Source organism: Scomber scombrus, chromosome 15 (genome assembly GCF_963691925.1).
Source record: "Scomber scombrus chromosome 15, fScoSco1.1, whole genome shotgun sequence".
Classification (NCBI taxonomy): domain Eukaryota; kingdom Metazoa; phylum Chordata; class Actinopteri; order Scombriformes; family Scombridae; genus Scomber; species Scomber scombrus.
The window spans coordinates 21,523,742-21,545,633 of NC_084984.1; the positions used below are offsets into that span (position 1 = coordinate 21,523,742).

Sequence of the window (21,892 nt, forward strand, 5' to 3'; positions counted from 1 at the left end):
TTATCACCAGAATATAAAATTCTTAAACATCACACTTTTGCCTAATAACCTTGACCCAGCTGCTGTATCTCTCAAATTTTAGCTCATTCTTTCTCCTAGTTTGTATACAAATCAGACAGAAAACATGACATTCCTTTTGTATTAATACTAAGAATTTCCCATGAGATCAAGCCTGTTGGATACAAGCAGCTTCTGATACTGATCGTCTACTTTCAATTGTCATTTCAACAGTGCTGTCAGAACATGGTTGTATTACATGAGTTACATCTTGGAGTATTCATTAAAAATAAACCAGACATATGTTTCATAGATGGAGGCCTGCGGTGTAAGCAAATGAAAGAGCCCCCCCACACAAGCACATGTAACATAAACCGATTCATAATAGATGTATCTGAGGATGATACAGTCTGAAAATTATCCATTTTGTCGTCTGTTTATCTCTTTCAGCTGGTGTGTCTGCCTGTTATGCTTTCAGTCTGTTTTTGTCAGTATGTCTGCGTTTTCCCTCCTCTCATCTGCCGCCGTGCTGCTCTTTCCTCTCGTAACCATGGAAATGAGATCAACATGCAAATACCTGAGCACGCTCGCTAAGGCTGTGTGATAGAAGATGCAAATTGTGTTTCCGCTTGTAGGATTACACACACCCACCCACACACAAATACATGCACGCACAAACACACGCACACAGACACACAGATGCACATGCGGACATACACATAACGTACGTGTGCACACATACGTAAGCACACCCACCTGCAGCCCGATACATTATGCCACAAGCAGACTGAAACTATCTATAGGAAGTAGTATACTTCTAATACAAGTGAATATTAACCCTAATCCTACCAACTGGGGTACCTGCAGACCCCAAAAGTATACTTTCTGTCATATCTCACAAGAGTTTTATTCTATCATTCATCTATCATTCCATTTTCATGACTTTTTCAATTCATTTGTTCCTAACCTACTTCATATTGTTTTCTGCCTAATTAGTGCTTTTTAAAAATACTAATGTACTGGGATCCTGAGGGACCCCAGTCAAAAGCATCCAATTCCGCCTGTGCAGTTTTAATAGATGAAACTATTTGTTAGGTTCATGTTTGTTATGGGTCCTAAATTCAAGTATCACCAAATTACCATATTTCTACACACACTATTCAAAATTAACTGTCATTTTTGTCAAATAATGATCATTTTCTATATTTGTAATCAGCAGAACATTAACATTCATTTGCAGACATTCACTAATCGTTTAGCTGTGTTTGGTCTCCACCAACCCTGAGAAAAATATCTGGCACTGAAGCTGCTATAGATATGCTTCTGCACCAGCAAGTTTAACTTACTTTCTGTTTGCCTTTCAGTTCTGGGCTGTTGCTTTATGAGACTTTCTTAAGATTAAACATGTGCAATGTTTAATGAAAGTGGGGAAAGTGAATTTACAGTAAATTTGTGGGTGTCAAACCAAAGAAAATACACTAAAAGAAGATAAAAAGCAAGCTGGAGCCGGAGCTTGTGGGGAGCTAGAGTCTAAGTAAGCACCGGCTCTTTGCTTTTCCACCGCCAAAGCTCCAGCCCCGAGCCTCAGAACGGGAGCCAGAGCGAGCACCAACTCCTAGCTGGTCTAAAGCAAGAACCGATTACGGCTGGGGGCGTGGTTATGTGAGCAGGACTTTACCTGCGCAAACACATCACGGCCGCAATTCCCTCCATCTTCATCGTCTTCTCCTCCTTCTTTGTTGTCTTCTTCTCCTTCTTTGTTGTCTTCTTCTCCTTCTTTGTTTTCTTCTTCTCCTTCTTTGTTTTCTTCTTCTTCTTCTTCTTAGTTTCCGGCAGGCTAGATGCCTTGCGGCATTTTGCTGCCTCTCACTGGTGAATCATGGAAGTGCTTCAAAGGCGCGCTGGCTACATTATACAGTGACGTGATCGCGTGGCTCCTTGCCGGCTCCTTGCCGGTGGAAAAACAACAGATTGGTAAGAGGTGCTCGGGTTAGCACCAACTGAGCACTGGCTGTAGCACCAGCTCCGAGCCAGCTCCGGCTCCAGCTCAGTGGAAAAGGGGAGATGCAAGTTCTCAGGATCAGAGGGTCCTAGACAAAAGCCAAATATTAAATTGCACATAAAATGAGCCTTCCCAACATACATATACCTATGTTTCTGCACAAATACAAGTTTTTTTATTTATTATACATCCCAGAATATTGGATTTGTTTCACAGGACTTTACAGTTAAGTACATCCTTGATGGATAAGGAAAAGATCAATACTGCAACCCACTGAGGATAGACTATGCCACTGTGATTTAGCACACATAAACTCAATTTAACTAACGATGTTTATTATTATTATTATTTTACTATCCCTGAATTTTAATCTGAAATAACTTTAAAAAACAACAACTTTATTTCATCATAACAAAACCTCTAATGATCATAAAATGCGGTCATGAGCTGGTTAAGGCATGAGTGCCAAACTCCACTGCACGCCTTATAGAGTCCAATCTCCATCCCCATCGACTCTCGTTTCATTGATGTTTGCCTTTTTTTATGAATGAACGGCAGAGGAGGGAAGGGGACGAGAAACTGGACGCGTTGTGATAGGCTGCTATCGGTTGACGTCACCTCCGCCGTGACGCGATGCACCCATTCATTAAAAAAAGGGAGAGGAAAAAAAAGAGAAACAATCCAGAGGAGAAACGAGAGAGAGAGAGAGAGAGAGAGAGAGAGAGAGAGAGAGGTGGCCGGACTGTGAGTAAAAGTAGAGAGACAACATGCGTGGATAGAAGAGAGCTGCAAAGGGAATCCACAGCAGGATCCGTCCGCCTTGTCCAGGTTTAGAGGGAGGTGGAGGCACAGAAAGAGAAACAGAGATACAGGAGATTATATTGACGGTGAAGCCTACACACGAAGCCTGAAACAACTCGCGATGGAGGAGCTGTGCGAGATGGAGTGCCCGCTGCTGAAACGGCTCCTGAAGGAGGACAGTGCCAAGTGCCTGCTGCTGGACTGTCGATCGTTTCTCGCCTTCAATGCGGGACACATTCGAGGTGCCGTCAACGCCCGCTGCAACACAATCGTCCGCCGCAGGGCTAAGGGCTCCGTGCTGAGCCTGGAGCAGGTACTGGCCGGGGACGAGGAGGTCCGGAGCCGCCTCCGCTCCGGGATGTACTCCGCCGTGGTGTTGTACGACGAGAGGACGCCCGACTCCGACACAGTGAAGGAGGACAGCACCATCACCCTGGTGCTCAATGCGCTATGCAGGGACTCCGCCGGCACGGACATGTACCTGCTCAAAGGTACATATGTGGTTCGTTATTACGCTCAGACTTTATATGGGTCAGCTTCATAAATGATGGTCAAATGCACGTGCAAGTAGCCTCAATATGGCTATTAAATGTCAGGAATCGGCTTCATAATGGGTCCATTGAAGCTTTTGATTGTAATATCATTAATAAATGGTCGTTTTCCCTAAATTCAACCATGAAATTAGGCAATAAAAAGGTATACAAATAACGATAATACATATAGAAGTGCAGCAGATTCACATAATAATGTAATAATTATGATACAAAATAATACAATTAAATAAATGTATTTAAACGTAGGTAATTATGTAGGTATTATGGTGTTATTCTTGGATTCAGCCTTTATATGGGGCGATACCAACCTGCAATATTGCATTTGTTAATATTATAGGCAAGCCATATATATACTAATAACTAATGAAGTTTATTTTTGAATAAGCTTTTATATTAGCACAAATTGTGAAAACTGCAAACCTGCAAGGATATAATGAATATATTTTTGTCTAATTGTGGCATGTATGCACAGACCACAATCTATTATTTTGCTTTTTATATTTTTCAGCACAATCAATAATATCTTAATTACCTCCATAAACATTGCTAGTATTGTTTTATCAGCTGCTCATTAGCCCATAAACCAGAGATTGAAATATCTTGCTGACTGTGGCTGCTCTATTTTTATGCACTGGTGTATTTTCCTTTCTTTTTTTTCCCCAATACACTCACTCACTCACAGTTACACACATTCACACACAGACCAATGGCCGTGAGCTGAGTGAATGAGGTAATGCGTAGAAGCTACATCAAACCGGAGGGACTTACAGGACACACATCATTTCAGAAAGAGGCCGCTGTGGGTAAATCATTGAAGGAAAGCGGTCAAATCTAAAAATCAACGCTCAAATTTACCCTCCACACTACATTTAGACTGCAGGAAATCTGAAAACCAAAGCTGCTGCAAGCTGTGGCGCATTCATCTTTTTTTTATGTATGTGTGTGTGCACCCTAATGACGCAGACGCCTTGAAGCACAGGAGTGTATGCATGTAGCTTATAAACATGACATTTCCCAGTTAATCTGATTTGATCCCTGAGGTGCAGAGAGCAGCGGTCAGCCTGCAGATGTATAAAAAAACCCCCCAAAAAACAAAGGGATGATGAAATTGTTTCAAACCCACAGCAGCAGACACAGAATAGAGTAAATCAGGGATCCGTTTAACAGACTTAATGTCAGACTAATTGAATGCAGAGGAGAAAATCCTGGTGCACTGTGCTCACATGTAAATATGGGCTTCTTTTGTCCTTAATCAGGCATTTCTAGTGTGTTTTATGCACACAAATGCCAAACAAAAAGGGTGTAAAAGTCTGTTTGCTGCTGCTTATATTTTACTATATGTTTATTTCTAAAACACTGCTTAATAAATGAAGATATGCTATACTTTCTTTAAAGGAAAGGACTGAATATAATGCATCATATTTAATCATGACGTCTCTCTTTTTTCAGGTGGATATGACAGGTTTTTCACAGAGTACCCAGAGTTTTGTTTGAAGACCAAATCCTTACCGTCCCTCGCCAGCCAGTCCAGCATCGACTCTGCCTGCTCGTCTTGTGGAACGCCACACCATGACCAGGTACAACACACATTCTACAAATACAAATACACACACACAGACGACAACAAACCTGCAGGAACCTCCCACACCAGCAAACTTACACCTAAAATAACACAATTGACGTTCATCAGTGTCAAATTCAATTAACACCTGTTTCAGCTTCTTATCTGGTAAAAGTCGACCTCAGTTTCACACGTTGACATGCGAGAGCTCCTGTGTACAAACACAGCAGCAGCTAGGGGTTATTTGCCTTGCTCAAGGGCAACTCAACTGCTGTTCACTTCCCCATCTTCATTCAACTGTTTTTCACAACCAGTCAACCAGTGAACGTGGAGCTACAAACTGGTTTCTTGAGGCTCCAGGCCATTCCTGAGAAAACACACTTCTTATTTATAAATGGGTTTCTTCCTGATAATACGTGTAGCTTGGAGGTCATACATAGCTTACCATTGATTCACCTCTGCATCACTTCCTGTGACCTGGATGACCTTGTTTTGTTGGTCAGTGATCTGCTGTTGTTTCAGCCTGCAGATTTTATGCAACGCTCACAGTCACATGTGGTTCGGGTTTAATTCCCCTGGAACGCATGAGAAGAGAGATGCACACAATCTGGCCTCTGTGTGTTTTCTAAGAAAAAATGCGAGTCATGGCCACACTGTCAGGTGGATTTTTTGTTTGACAAATAGGCCAAATTTGACAGAGTAGCCCAGCTTCCTGTTGCAGCACAGAAATAATGGACAGGGTAAAATAGCGAGCCGGGTATCTCGTTTGCTTTTTCCCTCCCGCCCTCCGCCCCCCTCCTCCTCACATTACATCTCTTAGCAGTATTGATCATTTCCTGACACTGTGTCAGTACCGAGGTCGTCAGCGGCAGTGACATAAACAGACAGAGTCCTCGTCAATAAGACTCACTGCCGGTATAGACCACCAACCGGTTGACCCCTTGGGGGAAAAACTACTTCCACTCTGACATCAGAATACATTTTGAGATACTGTTCTTTTAAACACAAAAATGCTCCAACATTGAATTGTTTCATGTAAACATCAGTTTTCAGTTTGCAGATACTAGCGGAATCCAACTCAGCAATTTGCATTAATGTGATAAAAGCTCATGAAATGTTTATATTTTTGATTGTCTTGACATTTAAATGATGACAGTCATGGATATTCTTTTTAACAAAACTATAAAGGTCAAACACATTTGATTTTTTTTATGTTCCACTGGATGTTTCCTTTCTGCAAAAAGTATAAAAATAACCCTTCACGTACTCAGTTGATGTTATGTGAGCAAGTATGTTATTTATGCACTGCACATAACGCAGCAGAACATTGCAGTTTTTCTAAACCGTAGCACACATCACACAGCAGTTATTGACAGGAACTAGTTTTCTGGGGAAATGTTACTGTTCAGAATATTTTCCTCAGAAGAATGTTTTTTCCCCGTACTCATAAAATGGATCGTATAATTACAAGGCACGAGAGTGGTGAATGTCCTCACTGGTGCATAAAAAACATGCTGATATTTCCATTTAATTCCATGGGCGGCACATGGAGACACTGGTCAGTCGAGCAGACACTTGGATCCCAACAGTAAGGCTGTAGGGTAATTGTGTTTCCATATGGGGGAAATAAATAACTAACTAAACGGCCCGTATCGAAGGAGCCTGCATTAATCATACAGATAATAAGCTACTCTTGTCTAGTGATAAGTGTGGCTAATGTGATTAACAAAATATTTAAGCGAGGTCACGCTTATGCTGAAGTCATCTGGTGTCTGCCCACTGCTGCACAATGAGACAGTGAATTCTTTGTCTTATCATACAAGCTGTTTTCATTCAAATGAATTCTGTCAGGCCTGGTTCTCCTAGCTGATCTGGTTTGGTTGGGTCAATGGATGTTTTCTAATGTGGACTCAACGACTGCTGATTGAATGAATGAGTTACTACTTGGATGTATAAATGAATCAGTCTCCTCACTGCTGATTAAAACGGAAATAATTAATTAATCAGCATCTTCCCATTTCTCTTGTTTTCCAGGGTGGACCAGTTGAGATCCTGCCATTCCTCTACCTTGGCAGCGCCCTCCATGCCTCAAAGAAGGAGGTTCTGGACACCATAGGAATCTCCGCCTTGCTGAACGTGTCGTCCGATTGCCCCAACCACTTCGAGGGGGTGTACCAGTACAAATGCATCCCTGTGGAGGACAACCACAAAGAAGACATCAGCTGCTGGTTCCTGGAGGCGATTGAGTTCATAGGTCAGTGAGAAAGTGTGGGATGTGTGTGTGTGTGTGTGTGGGATGTCAGCAGTATGAATGCATTCCCATGGTGGATAGACACGAATAAAACAAGCTTGCTTCAGGCTATGGCATGTTTTGTGCTTCATGTGGTTCGATCGAGGTCACATAATTTTTAGATAAAATCAAAAGAGTTAATCTTGGTTAAGTTTGTTTGTGGGATGTTGTTGTGTAAGCAGTCGCAGTGTCTGTGTGTACATGTGGAGTGCCTTTTTAAAAAAATAGTTGTTTGGCTAAATATTGTCGATAAGCCTACAATATGAAACCACACAAGTAAATATGATAATATTTCAAAATTTACCAAACCATAAATATCGTGGTTTTGTGTGCTACGATCTCTTTGCTGTTGTTTGTCACCACTGAGAGATCACATGTAAATCAAGCACTGATTCCTTTTCTTTCCTATGGATTTTGCATTGATGCAGTTTGTTAGCAATGGGGGCTCATCACTGCTAACGCTAACAACATTCAAATTCAGCTTCTTTTATTTATCTTAGAGCAACCTGAAATGTTAAACACAAGAACGGAAGGACTTTCATGTCTGTGCATGTAGAAATTCATTCAGAGAAATTTGTGGCAGATGGCTATTTTTATGTGGCCCTTTATCACACATCTCAGCAGAGGCAGAAAACGAAGAAATAACCCACCAAAATCTAATGAATCCATCACAGAAAAATGGCGATTAAAAAACAGACAGAAGAGTTTGGACTGAGAAAATATTCCAGTCAATCATTTGTCCGCGAGGTGATTTCTGATTAGTGGGCATTGCATGAACATGTGTTAATGTGTGTGTGGTTTTCGTACTGTGAATGTATGTTCGTGAGCGTGTTCTCTGCTGTGTGTGTGTGTGTGTGTGTGTGTGTGTGTGTGTGTGTGTGTGTGTGTGTGTGTGTGTGTGTGTGTAGGTGCTGGTATGCGTCATAGTTAGCTGCTGTGGGACCAGATTCTGACTCATCCACTGTTACCGGGTGAATAGACGCTATGGTGGAGTTACCTGAAATCTGTGTGTGTGCGTGTATATGTGTGTGCATGTGTGTAAGAAAGAGATTGCGAGAGAAAAATTACATACATCTGAAAAGCAGAGCGAGACACAAAGAATGAGAGATGGGCGACTGCTCTGTGCATTTTAGGCGTCTTCATTCTGCTCGTGTGCCACACAGGTCATGGAAGTGAAGTAGATGCAAAGCAGTGATTTTACATGCAAACAGCAACACGGCCAGCATTGGTGGAAAACTAGATTAAATTCATCAACATGAAAAAAACAAAAAAAACAATAAATATAGTCGCTCCATTATCTTCCTCATATTGTGTGCTTCTAATTTCCTGCAGGACTCCACACATGCTCCAGGACATTAACATGAGCATCCCACTAATCATGCACGCTGAGGTTGTAGGGGGGAAATTGAGTTACTGTAAACGCTTTAATCAAGCTATTACCTAAATCTGGTTATTCACAGTAATGGAGTCGTAGCATGCGTCTAAACCTACTGAAAGAGGGAGAGACATAAATAGGACAAGGGAGGAAGTGTGAAAGAGAGGCTGATGACTCAAATGTTTGCACTTGCGTGTTTCGGTTAAATGTGATTTGCTGCGTTGTTGCTCTGAGGTTACTGGTTTGACTGCACAGAGAGAGGGGAGAAGCTGTGAAAGTGTGCAGGAGAGGAAGTGTGCATCTGGCGTGCAGAGCTTTTATATTTGGGTGACAGTTTGTTTTTACTTTGAATGTATTTATTTGTTAGTTAGAGTTCATGGTGTCACTGAGCTGCAGCTGTAAATCTTCATCTTTGAACAAGAACATGTAAAGAAAGAGCTAAACATGAGCTTTCATCATTTTTTGTGGAGGGGTGGAGGCTTTGCAAGCATAGAGGAAAAGCTGGGAATTGGCTCCCAAGTACTACGTCCTTTTGCCTTAAGACTGACATTTACAGTCTCTGTTATGGGCTACTAGAGTTCAAATAGCATCTTTGTCACCTACAAAAAAAAAACTGAATGGAAAAGAAAAGCTCAGCCTCAAATGAACTGCTACATGTATGCCTGGAGCCCTTTGCTTATAGATAAAATGAACAGGACAACATTGATTTTACTTCACTTTCATTATCCAGGAAGTTTAGTGATGTTAGGGTTAGACATAAAACAATAAATGGGAAATTGTGGCAATGTTTGTGCAAAAACAAGAAGTATGTGTGTATAGAATTCATACTGTATAATTCGTAGAAACCTCTAACCTCTGACCCCTCTCTCTCCTCAGACTCAGTACGGGACTCTAGTGGGCGAGTGCTGGTCCACTGTCAAGCTGGCATCTCCCGCTCCGCCACCATTTGCCTGGCCTACCTGATGAAGAGGAAGCGGGTGCGTCTGGATGAAGCCTTCGAGTTTGTGCGCCGGCGCCGCAGCATCATCTCCCCCAACTTCAGCTTCATGGGCCAGCTGCTGCAGTTTGAGTCGCAGCTGCTCGCCACCTCGTGCGCCGCCGAGGCAGCCGCCACGGCGAGCCCGCTGCTCGGACCCAAGTCCTCGTCCACCACCACCTCGACGACGGCGACGCCCACCTCTCCGTTCATTTTCAACTTCCCGGTTTCTGTGGTGAACTCGGCCTACCTGCACCACAGCCCGCTCACGACCTCCCCCGGCTGCTGATGGACAGCCAATCACAGACTTCCTTCTCGCTGACAAAATGACTGAGCACAGACTGGACTGCCATTGGCTGGAAGAGCTGTCAGTCTTGCTGACCGCTGCAGTATGTACATGCTTCCATGGCGGGAAGGTGAGAAGCGTCACGGTGCCTGATTTAAAACTCAAAGACTGAAAAAAACAAAACTTTTTAAGTTCAGAAACCAGCCAACGCTCCTTCCATTTTAACAGTTTTATTCAAATTGACCAAAAATGAACTGGCTTTTAAAACTTGCTTCAGTGAGTGAGCTCGGACCGAGTGTTGGACTGACGTTTACTGAAGATACACCCTCTTCCTCAAAAAACAACAACAACATGCACAGAGGCACACTGACACAGAGAGGCATGAGCAGCAGCGAACACTCTCTCTCCCTGCCTCATACACACACACACACACACACATTCATGACTACCAACTGAATAAGCTCAGTATGAAGACAGGGTCTGTTGCTATGGAGACGGCAGGTCTTTAGGAGAGGAGATGGACACAGGAAGGAAGGAGGAATTTTAAGCACCCGCTCTTTCCCTTTTGGCTGTCCTCCTGTTGCCAGACAAAAGAGATGGATGGAAGAAAGAGGGGAGGAGAGGGTGATAGAAAGCAGGAGCCTCTTCAGTGACAGGTGCTCTGCCGGCAATCCGACCGGAGTTTCCTGTCTTTCATACGTCCTCTTCCCCTCTCTGCCCCCCCCCACACACACACCTTCCTCTCCTCTCATCATCCTTTTCATCCTTTTATGTTCCTCCCCTCCTCCTCTTCTCATCTCTGCCTCTCATCTTCACCCCTGTACACCCCCCTCTCTCTCCTCGGATCCTCATCCCCTCACTGAAGAGGCTAAATAAAAAAAATGAGATGCCAAATAAAGGCCAGGGCCCCTAGCAAGTGTGCTGGGAAACCCCTCTGCAGGCCCCTGATACACACTGTAGGAAACTCTGTCACGTCTCCCTCTGCTACATCACAAAAATACTTTTTATTTTGATGAAAGGGCTGAGAGAAAAAAAAAAACAACATGAGAGGATGAAGTCCTCACAACAGTTAAAACTTGCTGGTTAAATCAGGGTTTTTTTTTGCTAAAAGGTTGAGCACATGTTGTTTTTTGGGACATTTTGTGGCGATATTGTCTTCTCCTGGATTTTAATTTTAGTTCAGAGAGCACAGTGGCGCTAGAAGACAGCCACTTAAAGGACCATGCTGTCATTTTTGTACATTTAAACCCATTATTAATAAAGTAGGCTTGGTTATTTTCCAAAACATTTAACTTTGACGACATTGGTTTCAGTTCTTCTGAAAACATTGGCTCCTATTGGTTGCTTTGGAAAATGGTCTCTATTTTTTTTTTCTTTTTTTTTTTTGGTGAATGGGTTAAAATGTGCATCACCAGTAAATGGTCCTTTAAGATGTTTGTGCCTTGATCATATAGGTGTCCCATGGATTTACAATAGTAGCGACACTGGATTTGCCAGTGGAGCAATTATTGTTGTTGTTGTTTTCTTAGCTGCTAGAAAGCAGATTGCTGAATGTTTGTCAAAAAAACAAAACAAAAAACAATCATTTCAGTGGCGTGACACAGATTCTCACACACATAATGTACATGAGTAGGTGTACGTCCATATTAGGCCTCAGACTCATAGTGGATTTGACCCCTGATATTGGAACTGTTCAGATTGACAAAAAAATATTTAAAGCATATTTTTAAAACTACAAAGACAAACTTCCTAAACAGTGAATATAAATATAAATGTTAAAGTGAAATAACCAAAACTCAGGTTTTTTATTTTGGATTCCAGCTCACTTAAAATCAATATCCTGACATTATAATATCTGAGCAAATTGGAGGATCTTCAGCAGCAATATTTTTCCCATCCTTCCATCCTGTGCTGGATTTTTAAAGATAGTGCATCCAAACATGGTTACTTTTACACTCTGCTAACAAAATTCATTATTCATTAGGGCTATCCGGTTAAAAAAAAAGGAAAGATCTGCCATTGATTTCACTTTTTAAATTAGTCCTGAAAACCTACTGAGTGATGGAGGACAATAAGAAGAAAGCTTTGAGCCTTGAGGCTATAATCCAATAACAGGAAGTTGACCTTAACATTGAGTTTTCTCAGCGTGTCCTGATGTACACACACATACGATACAACAACCATCACCCTTCTCTGCTTTGAAGGGTAGCACGTTGAGGTCATGAAATACTGTACTCACAGTCCATTGGAGAAAAACAATGGTGGCTCTGTAGGACGTTCTGACATCAGTTCTTCATAATATCAGAATTTGAGACAGTGTTTATATTGCTTCTGCTTTTGACCAGTCTAAGCTCTACACTCTGTGCTAGACGTCCAAAGGCACAAAGTCCAACATGGTCGCTTTTATACCCGAGTCCTGACGTACGCACAAAATACACACACAGACAGACACACACACACACACACACACACACACACACACACACACACACACACACACACACACACACACACACACACACACACACACACACACACACACACACACACACACACACACACAGGGGTTCAAAGAAAACAAACCTTTTTCCGTTTTTGAAGATTGTCGGCACCTATCTCTGTAGCACTTTGAAGTGATGCAATACTGTATTTATAATTTATGATTGATTTGCACATCATGGTGATGATAGACTGACTAGACTTTGCATAAAGACATTTTGTCCTTGTAGAAAGAGAGAGAAATAGAGAGAGAAGAAAGAGAGCCAATCAGTGAAAAACGCAATACTTTGTACACATCTGTGTGGTCCATGTCTATCTGTCTGTCTGTCTCTCTTTGTTAGTCCATCCGTCCTGACTGTCTCTCTGTCTGGTCAATGCTGTTTACCCATCATGGCAATATCAATCCTCCACTTGGACATTTCTATAAAAAAGAAAAACAACTTTCCCTCAATTTTCTTGTGGAATGAATGATCTGTGCATTTATTTATTACTGAATAAACAATGTTCTTAATTATTTTGTATGTGCTTTCTTTCTATGATGGCGAGTAAACTGAAAATATGTACAGCATCCATACACAGTTTGAATAAAGGCTATCATTGTATGATAATTAAGACACTAAATAATATAATCTCGCCAACATAACTTCACATTGTAAATGGGAATCTGGGGAATGTTTGTGGTTTAGAAATCACACAGTACTGTAGAAATATAGCAGGTTTAGTAAATGTGTGATCGAGGTGGAAAAAACATCACACAATGACTCATGTAAACACAGATTAATGAGATAATGGAGTCAAAAACAGTAAAAGGGGATTTCTACTGAGATTCCCCTCTTAAAATGATACCACCTTTCAAATCATTAATTACTTTGCCTAAAAAGTGGATAAATATCCAAAGTAATCCTGGAAAGTTGAAGTCAAAGACAAATGGTAGTATGCCATGTTTATTATTCAGGGGGGATTTAAATAACAACAGACTTTTGAATGAAGAAATCAGTGAATAATGTCTTAAAATACAGAATCCAGTATTTTAAGCAAATTTAATTAACAAAAAAATGATTTTTTTTATAAGATAAAATTTAAATCCACTTGAGATAATAACAATTTTCCTCCTCTTATCTCTACATTCAAGTGCTGGCAACTCTATCATTCTGCTTTAATTGATATCAAACAACAAATCCTCTATAACAGAAATCCTTTAAAATGTCAATTTAAAAAAGTAGGTAATCTATGTACAGCATGTGCAATCTTTGTCATTAAAAATACCAAAAAATCATCCTGGTATTTTCAGAGGAAGAAATTGTTAGTTTGCAGCGCCATCTAGTGGTGAGAACATTTAATGGTCCTCATTCAGCCTGTTTCAGATGATGGTGTCTTTAAACTCTCATATAGAGCAAAAGCAGTATTTTCTAGAAACAAGGCAAACGAGAACCCACTTACTATTCAAAATACTTAGCATTCTTATTATTATAAAGATATTTAATCATTTCTCAGTCGCTTCCCTGATGATTACATTAAAGACAAACATCTGGAGTCCAACAAGTTCTTGCTGCTTAATGACAAAACTAAACATTCTTAACATTGGTGCATGACTCTGCAGCAGGAAATATGGATGTTATGGATGTTCTGATTCTTCAAATTGTTTGTCCCACATATATGGTAATATGTTTTTGTGAGGCACCTTGTTTCTCCCCTGAGTTACATGTGCTACAATAAAGTTTACCTTTCTTATTTGGTCTTCGCAAACAAGTGAAACAGCACCCCTCTGGATTGTAGCAGCTGGTCAATGTAAGTGAGTCTGTGTGGTGAAAGGCAGTATTGCAACAGAGAATACAATTAAACAATTCAGCTGTGGTCACTGTGGACAAAACTGTTTAAAATCAACTCTTTTGGGGAATTGTGGAGTTATAGTGAACACCAGCCTCACTAGTTGTGAAGTTGTAATACCAGGACCCAAAAACTGAAGCAGCTAAAAGAAGCTTCATTAATTATATTATTTACACTTGTGCTTGTCCTTCTGTGACGTGCCAAAATGTCTCTCATAAAAAAAAGGCCTATTATAATTAAAATACCACAAAGCGGAACCCTTTATTTTGTCAGTAAGAATTAATTTTTAATGATTTTTAAAAATGCTTTATACACACAAATACAAAATTACATTCCTAGTTGATGATGAAAAATTATTTCTATTATTGGCTGTCCAGGACTTCCATAGTTTTACCACGCTAATCAACTACACATCTAATTACACCTTATTTACTTGTATAACATTTGCTTCACACTTTGCTTACCCACTATTTTTCCTTAATATCACATCTCTGGTTAAATGAGCATCTTTCCAGGTGAAATGAACTGGCCCCTCTGGCAGAACAGCTGGCGGCTCCAGTCTGGCTCCTGTGGTTTAAATATGCCAGCGTTTAGATGGATAAGAAAAAAAGGTTGATCTCCTCTCTTTATCTATGAAAGCATTGATGATTCTGCTTTTCTCCCCATCATCCTGATTTACCACCCAGATGAGCATTTAGGTTGATGAATCACAGTGCTACTTTCTGTTCTTGCATTGGCTGAGGTGCCAAACGATCTCACCCTTATGGCCATCCATCTCCAAGCGAAAACAGGAAATCAATTGAACAGTACAGGAAACAGGATGTATTGGAGTTTTAAGACTCTGAAGTGCCTCCCTAATCTCAGATGAGAGAAAACATGTCCCGAGTTTCTTTAAATGTTGAGCTGAAACCTCTTAGTCTGCCAGATCTCTCTCTGTGTGGATTATGGTGGGCATTAAATGGAGTTTCTGATTAACATCGGTTCATCCTGATGTCTCATTAAAGTACATTAATCAAAACTGGCTGCAGTGGGAGGTCAGAAAATAAATAAAAGTAATTAAAATCGTATCAGTGAGCTGGTTCTTGTTACACCCCCAGGTTATACAGTAGTGTCAGTTTATTAGGAACACCCAATCAAAAGCAATGCAATCTAATGCAACAACCCTGTAGTAAATCCCACCTTAATGGTTTCAATGTTCAGGTTTTTCTTCAACTGTTTTAAAGAGGCGACATTTCAACTTTATGATAATTGTGGAGAATGTAGTTTATGATAAACTATGAGAAAATTGTTAAAAAATATGATTAAAAAGTTTTAGTAACTTAGACTTTCAGCTCAAGTAAAACAAAAAGACAGTTTGTTAAGTTCTTTTTATTTTTCTTCTGTACAAGAGTGAAGGAGTTTATTTGTTCTGCGTGTTAGCTGGTCAGCAGCTCTATACAACCGTCTGTACAACAGGACATCAAACACAACTGATGAGAAAATGTGTTAATTCAACTGGTTTTTGGTAGAAGGCAAGTCAGATGGTGAGATTGAGTGAACACACACACGCTCACACACACCGCTCCAAACTATTTACATCGAGATGGCTGACTGGCCCTTGAGACAGATAAGTAGAGACAGACCAGCTAAAACATGATTCAAACAGTTATTACATTAAAAAAAAAAGTCTTTGAAAAGTCTTTCAAAGAAAAAAAGAACAAACAAGAAAAATAAACTGAAAATTATCCATAAAAAACCCCGTTAACAGGTCCATCTGGAGTTAGTTTATTTACAGTCTCGTTGAAAACAAAGCCCACGGCTCTCTTCTCATAAATCATACAGTACTGCTCACCTTAATGAGGTCAACTCCATAAAGTCCACCTGCTATGTCTGTTCAGAGAGAGCCAGCAGTGACGCTGAAGCTTCATCTGAAACCTCTGTTCTAGCGATTAGTTCATCTGATCGGAGATGATGTAAAAGGTGAAAAAACAGGAAAATGTCTGGTAACTTATATTTTGTTCCATATGTTGCCTGTAGTGACACTAACCAGTTTAAAACTGTTAACCAGGCTTTATAAGTTGAGATCTGAGCATTTTGTGAAATGGAAAAGCCATAATTTGATTATTATGTGTTGATTTTAAGAGAAACCCAAGTTTCCCATTGGATCTTCAAGGCAGATAAAATTAGTGTTATAATTTTAGACTTTAGAAGAAAAAAAAAATTACATTATTTTTACATAAGACCGTTTGTGTTAACTGTGTCCCTCCTCTGCAACTCTTCTGTTTTTCCTACAAAAAAAACTTTCTTCTGGTACCATTTTATCTTCAAAATGATTCATTTTCTCATTTGTAGTTTAGTCATCGCTTGTTATTTCGTCTTTTAATTTCTATTTCAGTTTTAATTCATCTCCTTTTCATTTGCACCATAATTAATCACTTTGTAATTTGCTGAAATGTGCTGCTACATAAATTATGTATGTTATCATTCATTGTTATTGGGATGACATATTGCTATTAAATGTGGGCTGCAGACGGTATCGCAAAACTGAGGGGAAAATGCTGATTTGACAACTTCACAGCCTGAAAAAGGTCTGAACGCACATGATGAAAAGATTGTTGGCTCACTTCACACTAATCAAGGACTTTATGCTTGTTTTGCACTCGTCTCAGACCAACGCCATCTTCACTTTTCATTGAAAAAGCACAAATCAGCTGAAATCTGAGTTTGACAAGTAGACGCTGGAATGCTAACACTGTTAGGAGAAACAAACCAAACATCATCTTCATCTGTCTTGACCTATTGATATGTTTTGTGACTAAAAGCTTGTCCCTAACTGATGCCTGATGTGTGAAAGTCTTTTGACAGTCAGATATATGCGGGTCTGATTATGCTAAACTGCATCATAATAAGCTTGTGAGCACTTTCAAAGCAATGTGTTCATTTTCAAAATCTTTTAAGGCCATTTCCATTCCACAAGATTCAGCATTGCTTGACAGGATGTGAAGTAATCACCTTGAAAGACACTAAAATGTGTGTGGTCCCAAATAGTATACAGTGTTAAAAAAAAAACTATCACCAGAAAAATATGGTCAGTGTAATAAAAGAAAATCAAGCTTACAGTACATAGTGTGAGGAATTTGCTAATGTTGGTGTTAGAAGCTTTGATACAAACATATGTGTGAAAGCTCATCTTTAGGTACAACATACCCGTCATCCTCTTCATCATCCTCAGTCAACCTGCAGATACCTGGTTCTTTTCGCAGCCTGTGACAAGCTGGCTGAATGACTTAAGCTCACTTTTCACATTCGCTTCATGTTTGAGGATTGTAAACTCAGGAGTGTAAAAAAGAGGAAGAATAAAGAAAAGAAGAAAACTGGAATAAATGCATGTTATGTGACTCAAAAACACAAATAAATAGTAACTCTCCTACTGCTGCAAGCCAGCAATTCCTCTATTGCACCACTAGGGGGCATCAACAGTTATAAGTAGAGAGGAAAGGTGTTAGAAGGCAGCAGTTTCATGTAAACAATAACAACCGCAGGGAAGATATGGATCTGAAAGACAAAACAAAAAGACGCCTCAGATGTGAGTGTGACTGAATGACAGAGGTGTAAACGTAAAGCTGCACTAGACAAGATCAGGATTTATCACCAAGCTTTAAAGAGAATAGTGATCCATTTTTCCCCCCCAAGTCGAAACTCTGGAAGAAACTGGAATTAATGTTTTCATCTTTTATCTTTCTTTTTGAGCCCCTTTGGTGTTTTATATCACAGATCTCTCAGGCTTGCCTTTAGTGACATTTCTAGGTACTGAAGTTAAATCTCTGCCTGCGGTTTCTGAGCCACCACGTGCTTGTTTAAGTTGCCAAGTGCAGCTGTGAGTAAAAGTGTTCAGTGTGTGTATGTGTGTACATGTGACAGTGTCACAGTCTTGTCTCTTGTGGTCCTCCTGCTTCGGGTAAAATTGAGTTTGGACTATTTGAACTGGTCTCAAACAAGCAGCAGCAACCACCATGTTGGAGCCAATGTGGAAGGTCTTTAAGATGTTGGTCCTATAATGACCACTTTAAAACAGAGTATCAAATTGAATGGAAAGCCTACAAATGAATTTTTCTTGATATTAATTTGGGACACATTTTAACAGTATTTGTTTTAATTTAGAAAAAGAGTTCAAAGAGTTGCATGTTCAAGGCGTGATAGCTTCATTGACAATATCACATTCAGCTGTGGTGGTTGCTGCTTATTCGGCTCCTCAAACGCCTTTGAAAAATTGGGGTTATCTGGAAAAGTAAACCTACCATTTTTAAATGATGTCAATGTAATGTTTAGCAGCTACAGCAGCTCTGATATGAAGCGGTTTGGTCAGTTGAAGATGGTCTCTGTTTGGACTGTAGTGGAAAGTGTGCAGCAGTGGATTGTGGTCTCTTAGTGTCCTGTTTGTTTTTCTTCTTATGAACTTGTTGGTATTTGTCCGCTGTAATCTCTTTCACTCGTCTGCGCTCACACTCACTTCATCTTTCTTCTTTGTTTACAAGAGAGACAACGTGAGACGTACAGAGAGCCGTGTCTTGTTTGCATGAGCCTCCTATGATTTCTGTTCTCTCAGTACGACAATAGCTGTGGCCTCGGGGTGTTGTTTCGCTGCGGATGATGCACGACGCAGAAAGAGGACACGATCAAAACAACACATTAAAAACCCGGGGTAGAATACATGAGCAGCGCAAAGGTGCTAAATCAGGAGTGTTTGTTTTGCTTTGGACTGTGTCCTGTCCTAATTGTTTCCTTAATCGTTTTATAGGATCAAGCCAGAGGCCTGCTTACTGATACGCTTCCAGAGCTGCTGATCAAACCATTTGAATTTTCTTAAGCAGAATTAGACCTAATTAATTAAAGAATCTCATTGATTCTTGCACTCCTCTGTATTGGACTGTGCATGTATTGTACCCCTAAAACTCCTCATTTTTCTTTTCTTCTTCTTCTGCTGAGACACGTTCAGGTCCAATTCCGAGGGTTGTCTGACTCACGTCTGGTCGACACTTAACCTCACCCACCTCAAGTTCAGCTCTGGAGACTTTTATACTGGGTCAGAGGTTTCAAAGGCCTTATAGTTCAGTTCTCTTGAGAGAGTTCTCTAGTCCACTGCATTCTGATCCAGCTGGGTCTGTGTTTTAAGACTTCTGCTCAGCGGTGGCAGCGGGAGCCGCCACACTCTCCGGCTTTACGATCTGGTAGGTAATCAAGTATTCTGGGTAAGCCTGTGGACGAGGAAACTAAATGTTAGATTCATTTCTAGAGCGGGTATCACACGTTGATTAACTGAACATCATAATATAAACACATTTAATAATCAAGTAATATATGTCAAAGACGGCTGGTCAGACTAACAAGCTTTTTAAAGATCTTGGCCTCTGTGAATTGCGCTGTTTCACTATTTTCACTATTTTATAGAGGAAATGGCAAATCAGTTTATATGCTCTTCTTATTTCATATGACAATGTCACAAAAGGTGTTAAACGGATATGCAGACAGGAATAAAGTGTGTTTATGTGTGTATACTGACCTGCTCCCCTCTGTAGATGACGTACTCTGCATAAGCCAGTCCGTTGACGCTGGGCCGTCCAATAACAGAGTGATGTCCGGGGGGGGCGTGGGCCATTTTCATCGCACTGAACTGAAGAAATGACTTACCCAACGTCACCCTGCAGAACAGCATCTGCCTGGAATACAAACACAGACGGATGCTGTCAACAGGAGGGTCAAATTTTTGTTTTATTGACATATTTTTACTCAACGTCATAATCTTATATTTTATATGAATTTAGTTTAATTTTGACAGTATATACTATATTCTATATACTTTCATAGCATACTGTTTTTGAAATTCATATACTAGAAATAAATGTGCTTTACTGATTTATACAAACAGGAAATGGTACAACCACCAGATGTCAATCAAATTTCTGCTTTGGATACCATGAATGCTAAGGAAGTCAAACAACCACAAAATACTTTTTTATTTTTAAGGTGTTCCTGAAGCTCATGATCATCCAAGTTATTTATTTTGTTTGTCTTTTAAGCTGTGAGCTTCTCCTCCTTTTGTCTTTGTACAGTGCATGGTGGGACTATCAACAGCACAGTTAAAAATCAAGGGGATTCAATATGCAAAGCAACATCCTTGAATGTAGCTTTGCTGTGTAAACGCACCACATAAAACCTGCTTAGTACTAGGATTTTTGTATACAATTGAAATTCAGCTACAGCTCTTTCCAGTCAGACACAAAGTCATTTACATTTCAGGTTTGTTTGGAACAAAGAGAAGAAGAGTTGGTGTCGTCGTCATTATATTTGACGTCTCACCTGTGACACACGTAGCAGGAACGGTCTTTGTGGGTGGGACATCCTGTGCCTCCACCGATCCCATACACGTACTGGTTGCTTTTGGAGGAGTTCTCGGCAAAATAGATCCCGGCGCCAAACATGCCGCCGATGTAGGCGTGGCGTTCGTCAAAGCCCTTATGAATGATGGCGTTGATGAAGGGAGAACCTGGCAAGAGAGAGAAAAACTTGTACTTGTAAAAGTGAGAAAGGACACATCTACTTTAAGTCAATCAAACAGCAAAAACTTGTAATATTCTGCCTACAAAGACGTCCTCTTGTTGGAAACCTGGACACCTTCCAACACAAACTGGTTTGTTTTGTCTTCAAAATATACGATATCCTTATCTGACTTCTTTTCTGGTGTCTGAACTCCACTGGATGAGCCCTCAAATGGGAAAAGATGATGTAAACATGCAGTAGTGTCTGTGAAGATGTCTACATTCAGACTCTGCTACGATCGGTACACCTCCACTTCTATAAACGGCTCACATCTTCAGATGCCGGTGAATCACAAATAAATAAAAAAAAGCACAAGAATAAAGAAAGCAGACAAGGCACAGAAATCCAGATACTGGCTAAGCGTTATCGTGGGAAATCCATGATCCAAGACACTCTGAACACAGTACGATCGTTGCTGCCAGACGAACCGTTTCAGGCATCACAGAAGCCACACGACTTCCTGGGACTGTCTTCTCTGCAGTGTTTAAAGGTTAAAAGAAAATGAACTGGGCTGCAGTCCCACGGACGGTGCCCTGGCTGAAACTTGTGGTTTCATGGGGACGTGGAAGATTAATGAGATTCGTTCAAGCTTACGGTCAGGCTGAAACCATGACAACACTGCAGAAGAAGCTTAAAGAGCATTAAAGGTTGAAATCTTGAAGCAGAAGACGGAGCTGCGTTTGACTTTTGCCGACTCAGAAGAAGTGACAGAAACAACAGTGACGACGTGATCAGCAAAACTTAATGATGACGAAGCGGTAGTTCTGAAACACACTATTTATTTATGATGATGATTTATTGTTGTGATTTATGATATTGATTATTAAAGATGATGATATGAAAAAAGTCACAAGAAGTGACAAAAAAAAAAAGTACTTCGTATTCACGATAATGATGCTAATGCTACACCTGTACTCAGTGTTGGGAAGTAACTAGTTACATGTAATGGCGTTATGTCATTTAATTACAAAATCAATGTAACTGTTATCCCTTATAGTTACTGAGAAGAAATGTGTCATTAAATGACAGTTACTTATGAAAATGTTGATGATTACAAAGGAGGTTACAACTGAAGTCAGACCTTTAAGATTTTGCTCAGTTTTTAATATTTAACATGTTACTGAATACACATATTGCTTTTTTTAATT

The 21,892-nt window shown here is 40.3% G+C and overlaps 2 protein-coding genes across 4 annotated transcripts in view; one reads left to right on the top strand and one right to left on the bottom strand.

The window, feature by feature from the left end:
* The first annotated feature begins 2,272 nt into the window (after positions 1–2,272).
* On the top strand, positions 2,273–12,825 carry dusp4 (dual specificity phosphatase 4). The gene is made up of 4 exons (XM_062434616.1): positions 2,273–3,291; positions 4,804–4,931; positions 6,950–7,169; positions 9,457–12,825. The coding sequence occupies exons 1-4, from the start codon at positions 2,922–2,924 to the stop codon at positions 9,843–9,845; spliced, it is 1,107 nt and encodes a 368-aa protein (XP_062290600.1). The 5' UTR covers positions 2,273–2,921; the 3' UTR covers positions 9,846–12,825.
* A 6,036-nt stretch (positions 12,826–18,861) lies between these two features.
* tnksa (tankyrase, TRF1-interacting ankyrin-related ADP-ribose polymerase a) overlaps positions 18,862–21,892 on the bottom strand; it is an 81,692-nt gene continuing 78,661 nt past the window's right edge. For all 3 annotated transcript variants that reach the window (XM_062434040.1, XM_062434041.1, XM_062434039.1), the window contains exons 27-29: positions 20,505–20,691; positions 19,708–19,864; positions 18,862–19,402 (exon numbers count right to left, since the gene is read on the bottom strand). In XM_062434040.1, the coding sequence (XP_062290024.1) occupies positions 19,316–19,402; positions 19,708–19,864; positions 20,505–20,691 (431 nt within the window). In that variant the 3' untranslated portion in view covers positions 18,862–19,315. The remainder of the gene's footprint in view (positions 19,403–19,707; positions 19,865–20,504; positions 20,692–21,892) is intronic.